Source organism: Neovison vison, chromosome 7 (genome assembly GCF_020171115.1).
Source record: "Neovison vison isolate M4711 chromosome 7, ASM_NN_V1, whole genome shotgun sequence".
Classification (NCBI taxonomy): Eukaryota; Metazoa; Chordata; class Mammalia; order Carnivora; family Mustelidae; genus Neogale; species Neogale vison.
The window spans coordinates 141029001-141043828 of NC_058097.1; the positions used below are offsets into that span (position 1 = coordinate 141029001).

The 14828-nt window shown below is 37.3% G+C and overlaps 1 protein-coding gene and 1 pseudogene across 3 annotated transcripts in view; both read left to right on the plus strand.

The window, feature by feature from the left end:
• The window catches only part of LOC122912538 (prolylcarboxypeptidase), a 72126-nt gene that overhangs the window by 41123 nt on the left and 16175 nt on the right, over positions 1–14828 (plus strand). For all 3 annotated transcript variants that reach the window (XM_044258438.1, XM_044258437.1, XM_044258439.1), the window contains exons 4-7: positions 225–326; positions 6522–6703; positions 6936–7093; positions 7661–7833. In XM_044258438.1, coding sequence (XP_044114373.1) covers positions 225–326; positions 6522–6703; positions 6936–7093; positions 7661–7833 — 615 coding nt within the window. The remainder of the gene's footprint in view (positions 1–224; positions 327–6521; positions 6704–6935; positions 7094–7660; positions 7834–14828) is intronic.
• Positions 959–3188, plus strand: LOC122914631 (annotated as a pseudogene).

Genomic DNA, 14828 nt, shown 5'->3' on the forward strand with positions numbered 1-14828 from the left:
TAACTTGAGCTTATTTTTTATTGTTTCACTCTAACGTAGTATGAGATTGATGTGCAACAATGAAACAATAATTTTTTATCTGTAAAACAAACATAAATTATGCAGCTTCTCAGAGTTCTTTTTGGTCTGGTTTAATATTCGTTTCATAGGAGTTGCCAAAAGGTTTGATGATTTTTTTCACATCCTGGTTTTTATCCTGTAAAATATTTGTAAATTCTTCCCAGGGGTTCATGTGGGATGTGGCTGATCAACTGAAGGCTATGTTGGTGTTTGCAGAACATCGATACTATGGAGAATCCCTACCTTTTGGTAACAAATCATTCAGGGTAAGTACAGGTATGCCTTGTTTTATTGTACTTCCATTTACTGTACTTCACAGATCATGTGGTATTTGCAAATTGAAGGTTTGTGGCAACTCTGTGTTGAGCCAGTGTAACAGTGCCATTTTTCTAATAGCATTTGCTTCCTTTGTGTCTCTGTGATACATTTTGGCAATTCTTGTAATATATTTGACTTTTTCATTGTTTTTATTTTATTTTTTTTTTTAAATTTTTTTTTAAGATTTTATTTTATTTATTTGAGAGAGAGAGACAGTGAGAGAGAGCATGAGCGAGGAGAAGGTCAGAGGGAGAAGCAGACTCCCCATGGAGCTGGGAGCCCGATGTGGGACTCGATCCCGGGACTCCAGGATCACGCCCTGAGCCGGAGGCAGTCGTTTAACCAACTGCGCCACCCAGGCGTCCCTTCATTGTTTTTATATTTATTTATTATAAATGTAATATAATAATATTATTATATTTATTTATTTTATATTTATTTATATTACGGTGATCTGTGATCAGTTGTCCAAGATGCTCACATAAGATGGCAAACTTAATTGATAAATAACGTATCTGTTCTGACTGCTCTAACGAGTGGCTAGTCCTCCATCTCTTTCTGTCTCCTCAGGTCTGGTTATTCCCTGAGACACAAAAATATTGAAATAAGCTAATTAATAATCCTGCATAATCCTGCAATGGCCTCTACATGTTCCGATGAAAAGAAAAGAAGAGTTGCATGTCTTTCACTGTAAATAGAAAGCTAGAAATGATTAAGCTTAGTGAGGAAGGCATGTTCAAAGTTCAAAATAGTGAGAGAGGCCAAAAGCTAGGCCTCTAGTGCCAGTCATTCAGCCAGGTTGTGAATGCAAAGAAAGAATTCTTGAAGGAAATTAAAAGTGCTACTCCAGTGAACATACACCTGACAAAAAAGTGAAACAGCATTGTTGTTAATATGGAGAAAGTTTGAGTGGTCTGGATAGAAGATCAAACAAACCACAACATTCCCTCAAGTCAAAGCCTAATCCAGAGCAAGGCCCTAACTCTCTTCAATTTGATGAAGGCTGAGGAAGGTGAGGAAGCTACAGAGGAAAAGTCTGAAGCTAGCAGAGGTTGGTTCATGAGGTTTAAGGAAAGAAGCCATCTCCATAACGTAACAGTGAAGATGAAGCAGTAAGTGCTGATACAGAAGTTGCAGTAAGTTATACAGATAATTTAGCTGAGAGAATTCATGAAGGTAACTACATTAAACCATAGATTTTCAATATAGACAAAACAGCTTCTTAAAAAGAATGCCATCTAGGACTTTTCATTGCTAGAGAGGAGAAGTCAATGATTGGCTTCAAATCTTCGAAAGGACAGCCTGACTCTCTTATTAGGGGTTAGTGTAGCTGGTAACTTTAAATTGAAGCCAGTGCACATTTACCATCCTGAATATCCTAGGGCCTTAAAGAATTATGCTGAATCTACTTTGTTTGTGCTGTATAAATGGAAGAACAAAGCCTGAATGGCTGCACATCTGTTCACAAAATGGTCTGCTGAATATTTTAAGATCACTGTTGAGAACTACTGCTCAGGAAGAAAAAAGTTTCTTTCAAAATATTGTTCATTGACAATGCACCTGGTCATCCAAGAGCTCTGATGGAAATGTACAATGCGGTGAATGTTGTTTTCATGTCTCCTAATACAGCATCCATTCTGCAGCCCATGGATCCAGAAGTTATTTTGAGGGGTGTCTGGGTGGCTCAGTGGGTTAAGCCTCTGCTTTTGGCTCAGGTCATGATCCCAGGGTCCTGGGATCAAGCCCCACATCGGGCTCTCTGCTCAGTGGGGAGCCTGCTTCCCCCTCCCTCTTAGCTGCCTCTGCCTACTTGTGATCTCTCTGTCAAATAAATAAAATCTTTTAAAAAAAAGTAATTTTGAATTTCAAATCTTATTTATGAAATACATTTCATAAGGCTATAGCTGCCACAGAGTGAATCCTCTGATAGATATGGGCAAAGTCAGTTGAAAACCTCCTGGAAAAGATTCACCATTCTAGATGCCTTGAAGGATATTTAGGATTTGTGTGAAGAGGTCAAAATAATCAACATGAACTGGAGTTTGAAAGAAGTAGATTTCAGCCCTTGTATATAACTGTGAGGGGCTGAAGACTTCAGTGGAGTATGTAACTGCAAATGTGGTAGAAACAGCAAGAGAACTAGAATTACAAGTGTAGCCTTAAGATGTGACTGAAATGCTCCAATCTCATGATAAAATTTGAATAAATGAAGAATTGCTTCTCATGGTTGAGCAAAGAAAGTGGTTTCTGAAGATGGAATCTACTGCTGGTGAAGATGCTATGAAGATTGTTGAAATAACAACAATGAATGTAGAAAATTATAAAAACTTAACTTGGTAAGGGCGCCTGGGTGGCTCAGTGGTTAAGCCGCTGCCTTCGGCTCAGGTCATGATCTCAGGGTCCTGGGATCGAGTTCCGCATCGGGCTCTCTGCTCAGCAGGGAGCCTGCTTCCCTCTCTCTCTCTGCCTGCCTCTCCATCTACTTGTGATTTCTCTCTGTCAAATAAATAAATAAATAAATAAAAACTTAACTTGGTAAAACAGCTATAGGGTTTGAGAGGACTGATTGCAAGTTTGAAAGAAATTTTCCTGTGGGTTAAGTACTATTGAACAGCATCACAAGCTACAGAGAAAGCACTCATGAAAGGAAAAATCAATCAATGTGGCAGACTTTATTGTTGTTTTATTTTAAGACATTGCCTTAGCCACCCTAGCCTTCAGCAACTGCCCCCCTGACCAGTTGGCTGCCATCATCATTTAGGCTTGATCCTCCACTGGTAAAAAGATGAAAGCTAAGAAAGCTCAGATGATGGTTAGGATTTTTTATCAATGAAGTATTTTAAAATTAAGTATGTACATCTTTTTTAAAATAATACTAATGCACGCTTACTGGACTACAGTATAGTATAAACATAACTTTATGTGCACTAGGAAACCACAATAGTAGTTTGACTTGCTTTACTGAGATACCCACTTTATTGAAGTGAACTGGAACTGAACATGCAAGATCTCTGAGGTGTGCCTGTATACTTTTTATTTTTAAGTTTAAAACTTTTTTTTTTGAAGTTTAGGGTATTACATGTTCTAATAACATGTAAGAAAGAAATGATAGCTTTAACTTGAACAGCTTGAAATTTCAAAAATTTGTAATCTTTCCTTTTTATATGCAGTTGAACAGATTAAGCCTTTTTAAAGCCATAATATTATCATTTATAGTGTTGGTCAGTCTTTAACTCAGTGTGATGAGGTTAGTTCTAACTAGAGAAATCCTAAGGTATGGCTGCAGAGACTTTGAAGGGAACTTCTCAGTGTTGCAAAAATGTCAGTAAGTAATTCTGGTTTATAAATTATGCACTTAAATTCTTGGGTCTACCCCTGGAAAAAATACAGTGAGCACTCAATTGTTTAATGGGTATTTTTCAATAAAATGAGTACAAATTATCCCGTTTTCAGTGAGTCCAACAGGCCACTTGGATTCCCTTCTGGCCTTTCCTGATCTCACAAGGAGCTTTGGCCTTGACCACAGACTTATGCCTAATAAAAAGGATACATTTTCTGCATCTAAGTCACTCTGTACTACCTTTGTGATTCTGAGTGTTTGGTTGAGATCTGCGCTATTATTTACAAAATATTTTTCTTTAAACAACTAACTTTTCAAACTTTACCTTACCTTAACAAGGGCTTTATATCCTAGTTACATGTTTTTTTCTAAATGACATTAAAACAAGTATTAAATTAAGAAAGACTGTGTATTATCTAAGACCATCATGCATACTACCAGTATACACATACCATCCTTTTTGGGAACTCTGAGTTAGAAGAACTCAGGGACAGTAATTTTCTAGGCTGCCTATTTTGAAAGGAGTTTTTTTTTTAAAGATTTTATTTATTTATTTGTCATAGAGAGAGAAGCGAGAGCAAGCACAGGCAGACAGAGTGGCAGGCAGAGGCAGAGGGAGAAGCAGGCTCCCCGCCAAGCAAGGAGCCCGATGCGGGACTCGATCCCAGGACGCTGGGATCATGACCTGAGCCGAAGGCAGCCGCTCAACCAACTGAGCCACCCAGGCGTCCCTTGAAAGGAGTTTTAATTTTTGTTCTCAGAGGTTTTATTACCTCATTATAAATAAATAAAAAGTGAAAAATGAAATGAAAAGCAGAACAATTTGCTGATATTTGTTGGGTTGCATGAGAAACTCTATTCTTTAGCTGCTTATTCTGCATAATTATTTGATTCGGAGAGTTGATAGATCCTGAAACCATTGAAAAGTAGTCACCTTGTTGCAGCCAGAAATGTAGTATCCTCTTCTAGATCCCTTCTTTCTTGCTTTGTTAGCAAAAAGGAGCGGAGGGCTCTTCTTTGATATGCTTCCTTCTCTTCATGTGCTCACAGAATTTGTCAGTAGCTTGGGGGATAATATTACAAATATTATGCGAGGATTAGAAAAAAATCGCACTCAACTATACATAATGCCATGAAAACTGGAAGTAAAAGACTAGTGACAGACAATAAGCAAGGAGGTAAGAGGTCAGAAGGTATACATCTTGGATAAGGGGGAAGGCTAAAGGAGTAGGTGACATACATAGGAAAGAGGAAAGATGGGAACTATGTGGTTTCAGACTTGGCTAAATGATAGAAGGAGTCAGAGTGGTGAGACCAAAGCATGAAGATCAAGTAAGACAGCCTAAAATGTTTATAGCTGTACTAGTTACCTATTGCTATGTAACAATTTACCTTAAACCTTAGTGATTTAGGGGCACCTGGGTAGCTCAGTGGGTTGAGCCTCTGCCTTCAGCTCAGGTCATGATCTCAGGGTCCTGGGATCGAGCCCCACATCAGGCTCTCTGCTTATCAGGGAGCCTGCTTTCCCCACCCCTCCCCGCCTGCCTCTCTGCCTACTTGTGATCTCTGTCAAATAAATAAATAAATAATCTTAAAAAAACAAAAACAAAAACCTTAGTGATTTAAAACAGCAGTAGACATTTATTGTCTCATGCTCCTGTGGGTAAGAAATTAAAAGTGGCTCAGCTAGGAGGTTCTTTTTTAAGGGGTCTCATGAGGTTGAGATGTCAGCTGGTGCTAACAATTATCTGAAGGCTTGACTGGTGCCAGAGAACCCTCTCCACTATAGGGAGAATCCACATGAGTGATAAAATGTTGCTGGGTGTTAGCCAGAGGCTACAATTTGTCTCTTCCTGCGTTTCTCCAAAGGCTTAGTTCAGTGGCCTCATGGCAAGGCAGCTGGCTTCCCTCAAAGTCAGTAATCCAATGGAGCAAGGTGGAAACTGCAGTGCTTATTATGAGTTAACATTGGAAGTCACATATCGCTTCTGACACATTTTATTGGTTAGAACCAAGTGACTAAGTCCAGTACAAGTTCAAAGAGAGGACTTCTCTTTTAAAGGGAGATACATTATTAGCCTCCTCAGCTTAGCAGAGCTCTGAGCTTTACTTCCCTATGTTAAAGTGAGGCAGTCAGTTGTCTCTAGGCAGAGAATTAGCTGATCATGGAACTTTTTGATTATCCTTCTCTCAGGGATCAATGTCTTGTGTTGCTGTTTTTCTAATGCCTGAAAATAGTTGTTCTATTGGTTTTTGTTTTTAACTCTAATTTTCTGTTGTTTACAACAGGGTAATTTCCAGTTGTTGGTATATCAGACATAATTTTCTTTCTTACTAGGGAGGGTGAGATTTATTTTTATTGATGATACTTCAGTATTACAGGATTCGGTCTACTTTTGCCTATATGGTAGCCATTTTAAATGTTTCAAGTTTTAAAATAAAAATTATACAGCAATTATCTGTTAAGCTGAAAATTGTATTCTGTCACATTTGCAGTTAAAAGTTACTTAGAATTTGTTTCTGTTATTTCTACAACTTCATCAAGATCTTTGGTAAATAGCATTTAATAGAAATTACATTTGAATGCAAAATATATTATGTTTGTCACACAAACTTAAAATCATTGTTTTAATGATTTGTTTAAATCAGCATTGCTCTTATGTTGACTGGGCATTTTAACTCAATTGCTTAGAAATTCTGTTTGGAGAAAAGCTTATCTGACTGGCTTTTTTCTTGGATCTATGCTATGCCTAAGCTGCTATTATGTGTACATTTATATTTGTTCTTTGTTATTTTTTTTTAGGATTCCAGACACTTGAATTTTCTGACATCGGAACAAGCTCTGGCTGATTTTGCTGTGTTAATCAAACACTTGAAAAAAACAATCCCAGGAGCTAAAAATCAACCTGTCATTGCCATAGGGGGCTCTTACGGTGGCATGCTTGCAGCCTGGTTCAGGATGAAATATCCTCATATAGTGGTTGGGTAAATGCATTTATGTTGGACATGAGCACTTCTTAATGATTGTCAAGCATACTTAGAGATTTGTTTTGGGTAAAACAAGTTCTGTTGTACTGATACTTCTACTTTATATCTCATTAACAACTGTAATTTTTCTCACCATTTTTGTTCAGTATCAGTTTCAATTTCAGAACTTTAATTCATTAAGTTGCATTTTTTTTTTCTTTTCTCCTTTCTTATTTTTCTCACCATTTAGAGCTCTTGCAGCCTCCGCCCCCATTTGGCATTTTGGTAATCTGGTACCTTGTGGTGTATTTATGGAGATTGTAACTAAAGATTTTAAGAGAGGTGGTCCAAATTGTTCAGAAACCATCCGTAGCTCCTGGGATGCTATTAATCGATTCTCAAGAACAGGTAAGCTTTAATTAATAGAATGGAATCACAGAGTTTTTTACCTTTCACTTGTTAATTTCAACACTTCTCAGTTTTTCAATAACATTTTTACTTAGGTAAAACATACAAGAACATACACAAATCAAAATACATCACTTGATGAATTTTCACAAGGGAAAACATAATTGGTATGGTGTAATAGTTTACTTATCATCCAGTATAATCAGGAACACAATATGTATGTTTTGTGTCTGCTGTCTTTTGCTTGACACTATGTCAGATACTTCCATTTGTTTTACTTGTTGGGGTTTACACTGATTGCTCTCTAGTGTTCCATTTGTTTATTTACTTGTTTACCTCAATCGTATCTTTAAAACAGGGAATAATTCATATAATTTCTGGCAAACTCCATGAGGATAGACAACCTGTTTATCATGGGATTATCCAGATGCCTAAAAATATTTTATTGAATGTTGAAAAAGCATTCTTGGAGAAATGGTATAGAATATTGAATTTTCTGGAGTATTGAGTAAAGCGTTCTGTCAAATAGTGCTTTTTAGGTTCCCAACAATGTGATTCTCTTCTCAGGTGCTGGCTTGCGTTGGCTTTCTGAAGCCCTTGACTTATGTACCGCATTAACAAATGCTCAGGATGTCCAGCATTTGAAAGCCTGGCTCTCTGAAACCTGGATAAATCTGGCAATGGTGGACTACCCTTATGAGTGTGACTTTTTACAGCCTTTGCCTGCTTGGCCTATAAAGGTAACAGAAAAATGTCCTTTCATCACTTTTAATATGAACTTCTGTCTCTCTTTCTTTTTGTTTATAGAAAGCATCTTTCTTTCTTTTTTAAAAATTTATATTCAAGTTAATTAACATATAGTGTATTATTAGTCTCAGGATTTTGTTTTGTTTTTTAAACTGGTGCTTTCTTTTAGCAGTAAAGGAATCTCTGGTGACAAAGGGACTCTTGGTTTGACTAACCTGGGCAGAAATCCTGACTTCTATCACTTCTTGGTTAATCACTTGGACATCTTTTTTTTTTAAGATTTTATTTATTTATTTGACAGACAGAGATCACAAGTAGGCAGAGAGGCAGGCAGAAAGAGAGAGAGGAGGAAGCAGGCTCCCCATGGAGGAGAGAGCCTGATGTGGGGCTCGATCCCAGGACCCTGGGATCATGACCTGAGCCGAAGTCAAAGGCTTTAACCCACTGAGCCACCCAGGCGCCCCTCACTTGGACATCTTACCTGACTTTTCTTTTTTCCCTTTTTTAAAGATTTATTTATTTATTTTTATTTATCTTATTATTTAGCAACAGGTAGAGAGAGAAGAAAAGGGTCATTTTGTTGTTTTTGTTAAAGACAAGTCGTCTTCTTTTTTTTTTAAGATTTTATTTATTTATTTGACAGAGAGAGACACATCAAGAGGGAGAACACAAGCAGGGGGAGTGGGAGAGGGAGAAGCAGGCTTCCTGCCGATCAGGGACCCCCATGTGAGGCTCGATCCCAGGACCCCGGGATCATGACCTGAGACGAAGGCAAGCACTTAATGACTGAGCCAGCCAGATGCCCCAGGAAAGAGAGTCTTGAGCAGACTCTATACTGAATGGAGAGCCTGGGGCGGGGCTCATCACATGACCCTGAGCCCAAACAAAGAGTTGGTGACTTAACCAACTGTACCACCCAGGCGCCCCTTATCTAACTTTTCTGAACATCAGTTTCCTCTCATTTGAATAAAGAAGACAAAATGAATAGATTATAGAGTTGTATGAATTAAAACTAATGCCAGTAATTGCTGCTAATGGAGTGATTAACTGTGTGTCGTGTCTTGTGCTGAACACTTTGTATGGACAATTTACTTATTACATCTTTGTGATGTATGTGAGACAGGTAGACCTGTGTCGTATATGGTTAGTGGTTAATAAATGGCAAATGCTCTCATATGCTATGATTCAGTCAACTGCTAATGTGTTCTAAGTGCTACACATTTATCACAAAGGAGTGATCTCCATGCAGCAGGTGGAGTGGAAAGAGTACTGACTCTGGATCCTTGATCTAGAAACTACCATTTTCCAACTGTGTGATCTTGGGTGAGGCTATCTTCTTCTGAACCTCCACATCTTCCTCTGCAAAATGAAATAATTATACTTAGTTCTCCGTGCTCAGGATCAAATAAAATATTAGATGTGAAAACACTCTGGAAAGTGTAAAGACACATTACATCATAAACGTTTAGGTTCTTTATATGGCAAAATGCTTTATTATGTATCTCCTTTTTTTTTTTGAAGATTTTATTTATTTATTTGACAGAGCGAGATCATAAGTAGGCAGAGAGGCAGGCAGAGAGAGACAGGAGGAAGCAGGCTCCCCACCAAGCAGAGAGCCCGATGCGGGACTCAATCCCAGGACCCTGAGATCATGACCTGAGCCGAAGGCAGAGGCTCAACCCTCTGAGCCACCCAGGCGCCCTGTGTATCTCCTTTTAAGCATCTCTTTGTAAAGAACATTGTTAGTTTTAAAATCCAAGTTTGGCCAACTTGATGGTTAAGTTTAGAGAATATAACTGATTCTGCAGCTGGAATGAGTGCCAGAAATGTAAACAGACTTGATAATATGAGAACCAGTTTTCAAAAGCACTTTTAATTTAACAGTCCCTTTGAAGTTAATATTAAATGAACATTTTGCTTAAAACTTTATAACCCAAATGGAACAAGGTCATTTGCTATTAGAGATATTTTTCTTCATCTAAAACGTAGAATGACAACTGGATGTCTTGCACATACAGGCCAGAGATAAATGTGTATTGAATTAAATTGAATTTAGATAATACAGAAATATTTAAAAGAGCTGTCTCTCTCATGGTAAGAAAAACTGGATCAAAATAATGAGAAAAAAATAAATTCGAGTCAGTTAGCCTCCATATATGTCTTTGTGCTAATAAGGCCTTATCTATATTATTTTACTGTTTGCAGAACACTTTCATATATGCTATCCCATTTAATCCCCTTATATATGAAAAAGAGGTACAATGGAGAGGAAATTTATGGAGTTTTATAAAGTTTTCTTTATAAAGAGGAAATTTAAGCTCAGTGAAGATGGTAAAAGTGGGATTTGAGCTTGGGTCTACCATTGTTCAGAACCTCTGATCTACCATACTGCACTGCATGAGGAGAGGATTTGGCTGAAGTTTTGGGTGGATCACTAGCTGCATTGTGACAACTATCAGATTTAACTGTATTCTCTTTACAAAATGATAATTACTTTTGCGTTTCTATGCCCACTTGAAGAACAAATGAGTTGTCAGGTGATAAAAACATATGGGGAATTCCCTTGTTATTTACAACAAAAGTCGACAAACTTTACAAACTTTATTTGTAAAGAACTAGATAGTAAATATTTTATGTTTTGTGGACCATTCGGTTTCTGCTGCAGTTATTCAGTTCTACAGCTGTAGCAAGAAAGTAGCCAGTGTCACAAAAATACTTTATTTATAAAACAGGCAGTAGCCTGGATTTGGCCTGTGGGCTTTAGTATGCCAACCCCTGATTTAGAAAAAAGCCAGAGGAATATGGCTTTTCAGTGTTCATTTGTTTATGATTTGGAACAAGGAACACTAACTTTGCTTCTCTACCCATTTCTTTAATGTTCCTTTTGAGATACTTTGCTGTTGCATCTTTAAATGTAAATAAATGTCTATCCTTTCTTTCTCTTAAATATTCACTCAAAGTTAGTGGAGTGTATCTGAGATATTTTGCATTCTGTTTTTGATCTAGCACAGTTCTTTTATCTTGAGTGTATATACATTATAAAAGTTTATTTTTAAGACAAGGTAACTTGGGTCTTTGCCCTACAATCACCTTTTGTTTTTCTTCAGGACTACTTCTTGTCATTCTTTTCAGTTATTTCTTACAGTTTTATCTTTTTGGCATATTAAGGAATTCTTGATTGCTTATAATATATTTATGATTCTGTTTCTTGCCTGCACACCAACCAAAAGAAATCTCTCTTTGCCCCCTGCTTGAGAAATTTCCATTGCCCTATTTCCAGTTTTATCCTATATGATTTTAGAGTATTTCTACTACATGTCTCCCTCCCAGACTTTTAGCTTTATATCACTTTCTTTCACTGTTCATTCTATTTCTCCTTTCTTGACCTCCTCTCTGTTCTCCCAACCCACTAATCCCAGGAACACTACCCAGTTGGGGACCACTCTTTCACTTGGATAGTTCCATTTAACCAGGACTCCTCCTCCCTCTGATACACTTCCTCCTTTTTAAAGGGCTGACAAACAGCCGTCCTTTTCTAAGTCTGTAACTCAGGCTTAGGATAGTGAGATGATGTGTAACAGTTGGGTTATGAAAAAAAAGTAGGTGATTTCCAATTCTGCCTGGACCTTGTATGGTTCTGAATGATCCATAGGCAGTGATTGAATGTCTTTTCCTTGTCAACTCAAGTATCGTTCTTTTTAATTTGTTTGTGGGCTGTGTACACTCAGACTCCATTTGCTTTTGTTTACTGTTAACAGAAGCTGCAACATTCATGCAGAAATAATCATGGACTTGGCTGAGGGAACACAAGAGAAAAGGGAAATAGAAAACCTCTCTGTCATTTGACTGCTCCGTCAGCATAAAAACTACTAGACCTCTTCTCAGCTTAAAGAGCAGTGTTTAAGGATACTATAGAGGTTGTTTATTTTGAATAAGTTTTTAGCTGATAACTCACCACATCTCTTGGCTTAGCCTTCTGAGCATGCAGATAGATATAATGAAATAATAAGACATAAAATGGAAAATTTCTTCCGTTTGTCTTGGTGTTTGATAATGTATTCGACCTCTCTGGGTGGTTTAAGCGGTTTAGGTGCATTCTATGAAAGGAGAGCTTTTAAAGACAAAACTAATGTGATTATCTGTGAGTGTGAGAGGGGTATTGAAACCTTAGAGAAAGAATATCTGTTAGAAAAGCTGAATGTATCTGCTTAATCCTTTCTCTAATGTGGATGGACCATACTTTCTCAGAGGAGGTTGGTCTTTTTTTTTTTTTAACCTATCTTCTTTCCTTCTTTTAAAAAAAATTCTTTGCCCCCTTTTATCTTTCTTTTATTCAAGTGCTTATCCTTATAGGTAAAGGGACACGTAAAGCTTTGAAACAGATCATTATCTTTACTTTCTCTAGTGTATGTGGGGTCAAAGCGCAAATTAAATATTTGGGTGCAGAGCAAATTAGTTTGGTACTAAGATAGAAATGTTCTGTTTCTACACTCTTTAAAGACATAATTAAAATGGATGTGTAATGCTCTTTTTTAAAATTTTTTTTCCCTGTACGTTCACTTTTGCTCTAGGAAATAGAAGGTAAATTAAGTATTTCGTATGTTGATTGTTGAGCCTCATATTAATTACTATTTTACAGTTTTCTTTGTTGCATAATAAAAAAGTTGTGTGATTTTTTTTTTTAAGATTTTATTTATTTATTACAGAGAGAGCACAAGTAGGGGGAGCAGCAGGCAGAGGGAGAGGGAGATGCAGGTTCCCCACTGAGCAGGGAGCCCGACATGGAGTCGATCCCAGGGTCCTGGGATCATGACCTGAGCCGAAGGCAGCCACCTAACTGACTGAGCCACCCAGGTGCCCCCAAAAAGTTGTATGCTTTTTATATAAATATAAAATTTATATAATATAAAATATATATTATATATTTTATTTTTATATTGAATCCCTTTTATTAAAATTTTTGCCAGATAAACTTAGAAAAATATAAAGATAATCTAAGAATTAAAAAAATTGCTTAAAATATTTAAGTGTGAGACTACAGGTATATTTAGGCACTGTTTGTGTTCTTATTTTTCTCTTACACTAAAACCTTGAGGTTGAGTATATGTAGTGTTGGTTATTACAAATGGAAGCTCCAGAGTGTGTCTTCTGTTTGAATTCCAGCTCTGCCACTTCCTGGTTGTATGACTTTGGGCAAGTTTCTTAGCCTCTCTGTGCTTTAGTTTCCTCATTAGCAAAGTGGGGATATCATATTTGTAATGCTTATTAGGGTCATTATGAGAATTTGATAGAACCCCATGTATAGTAAGCACTAAAGTGATACTAGTTATATAATAGTAATTATTATTGTTGTTACATAATAATAGGGGGACAGTGTTATCCCAGGACTTTGTCGCCAGAGTCTGGGTTCAGACTACTAAAACTGTATGTCTTTAGCCAGACCTCTCCAGAAGGGAGGAATATTGTGTAATATTCGGTAGTTGTACTAGCAGCCTCTGTCCCAGATGTTCTCGTATCAGTGAATTTATGGCACAAGTGGAAATGCTATACCTTACATAGAAATTGTTTGGAAAAAGCTAATTTGATAGTGTCCATGAAATTAGTAGGAAATATAGTACAGAGGCTATATGAGTGGTGAGTATTCTGAATGAAAGTGGTTGGCAGGGACTCTTACCTTGTTGTCTGAGTAGATCATAGCCCTTAAATAAAGTCAGTTGGCTAATAACTGCAAATTATCAGGCTTAAGGTGAAGTGGGTATTAAAGAAGCTGATAGCTTGACCACCTTTGACTTATAAACATGGCAGTTTCATGTGGTTCCAACTTAACATTTACATAAGTGTTTTGTGCATTCTGTGGATTTTTAATAAAAGTACGTGATTATCTCCTTTATTTTTTTTTTTAAGATTTTATGTATGTATTTGACAGAGAGAGAGATCACAAATAAAGAGGCAGGCAGAGAGAGGGGGGAATCAGGGTCCCTGTTGAGCAGAGAACTGGATGCAAGGACTGGATCCCAGGACTCTGAGATCATGACCTGAACTGAAGGCAGAGGCTTAACCCACTGAGCCACCGAGGTGCCCCTGTTTTCTCCTTTTATTCTTTTTTTTAATTCGTGTTTTATTTTTGAATTTTATTTATTTATTTAAGAAATCGAGGAAGAGAGAGACAGAGAAAGACAAAGTGCCTGTATGAGCAGGGTGGGGGAGAGGAGCAGAGGGAGAAGAACAAGCAGACTCTGTGCTGAGTGTGGAGCCCAACATAGGGCTCAATTCTACACCCCCAAGATCATGACATGAGCTGAAATCAAGAGTCAGACACTTAACTGACTGAGTGAGCCACCCAGGCACCCCATGATTATCTTCTTTTAACTAAGCATGGAAATAGTGCTGAGATTTTGCTAGTATAACTTCAGTATTTTTTTTGGAAAATTTCATTCTTTACTACCATAATTGTTAAGGAAGTACATAGAGATATGTAGAGATTGTGTTCTTTATGCTAGAGGATGATACTTAGAAATTTGTAAGTATTTTACAAAAAAAATTTAAGTGTTTTTTTTTTTTTTTTAGGTCTTCTGTTTTCTGGTATACCAGTAGAATTATAAATTGGTACTTTCTTTCTGTAACGCAACTTGACAGGATGTAACAAAGGCCTTAAAAAGTATTTATTTCCTGGGGCACCTGGGTGGCTTAGTTGGTTAAGCATCTGCCTTCAGCTTAGGTCATGATCCTAGGGTCCTAGGTTTGAGCCCCACCACGTAGGGCTCCCTGCTCAGCAGGACACCTGCTTCTCCCTCTCCCTCTGCCCCTCCCCACTGCTCCTGCTCTCTCTCAGATAAATAAATAAAATCTTTTAAAAAAATGTTTATTTCCTTTGAATCAGTTATCTCAAGAAAACAATTAAGGATATATGTAATGATTTAGCCTCAGGTTTATTTATTGTAGCCTTTGTAGTGTAAAAGATTGGGAATGATACAAATGAGCAATTGTA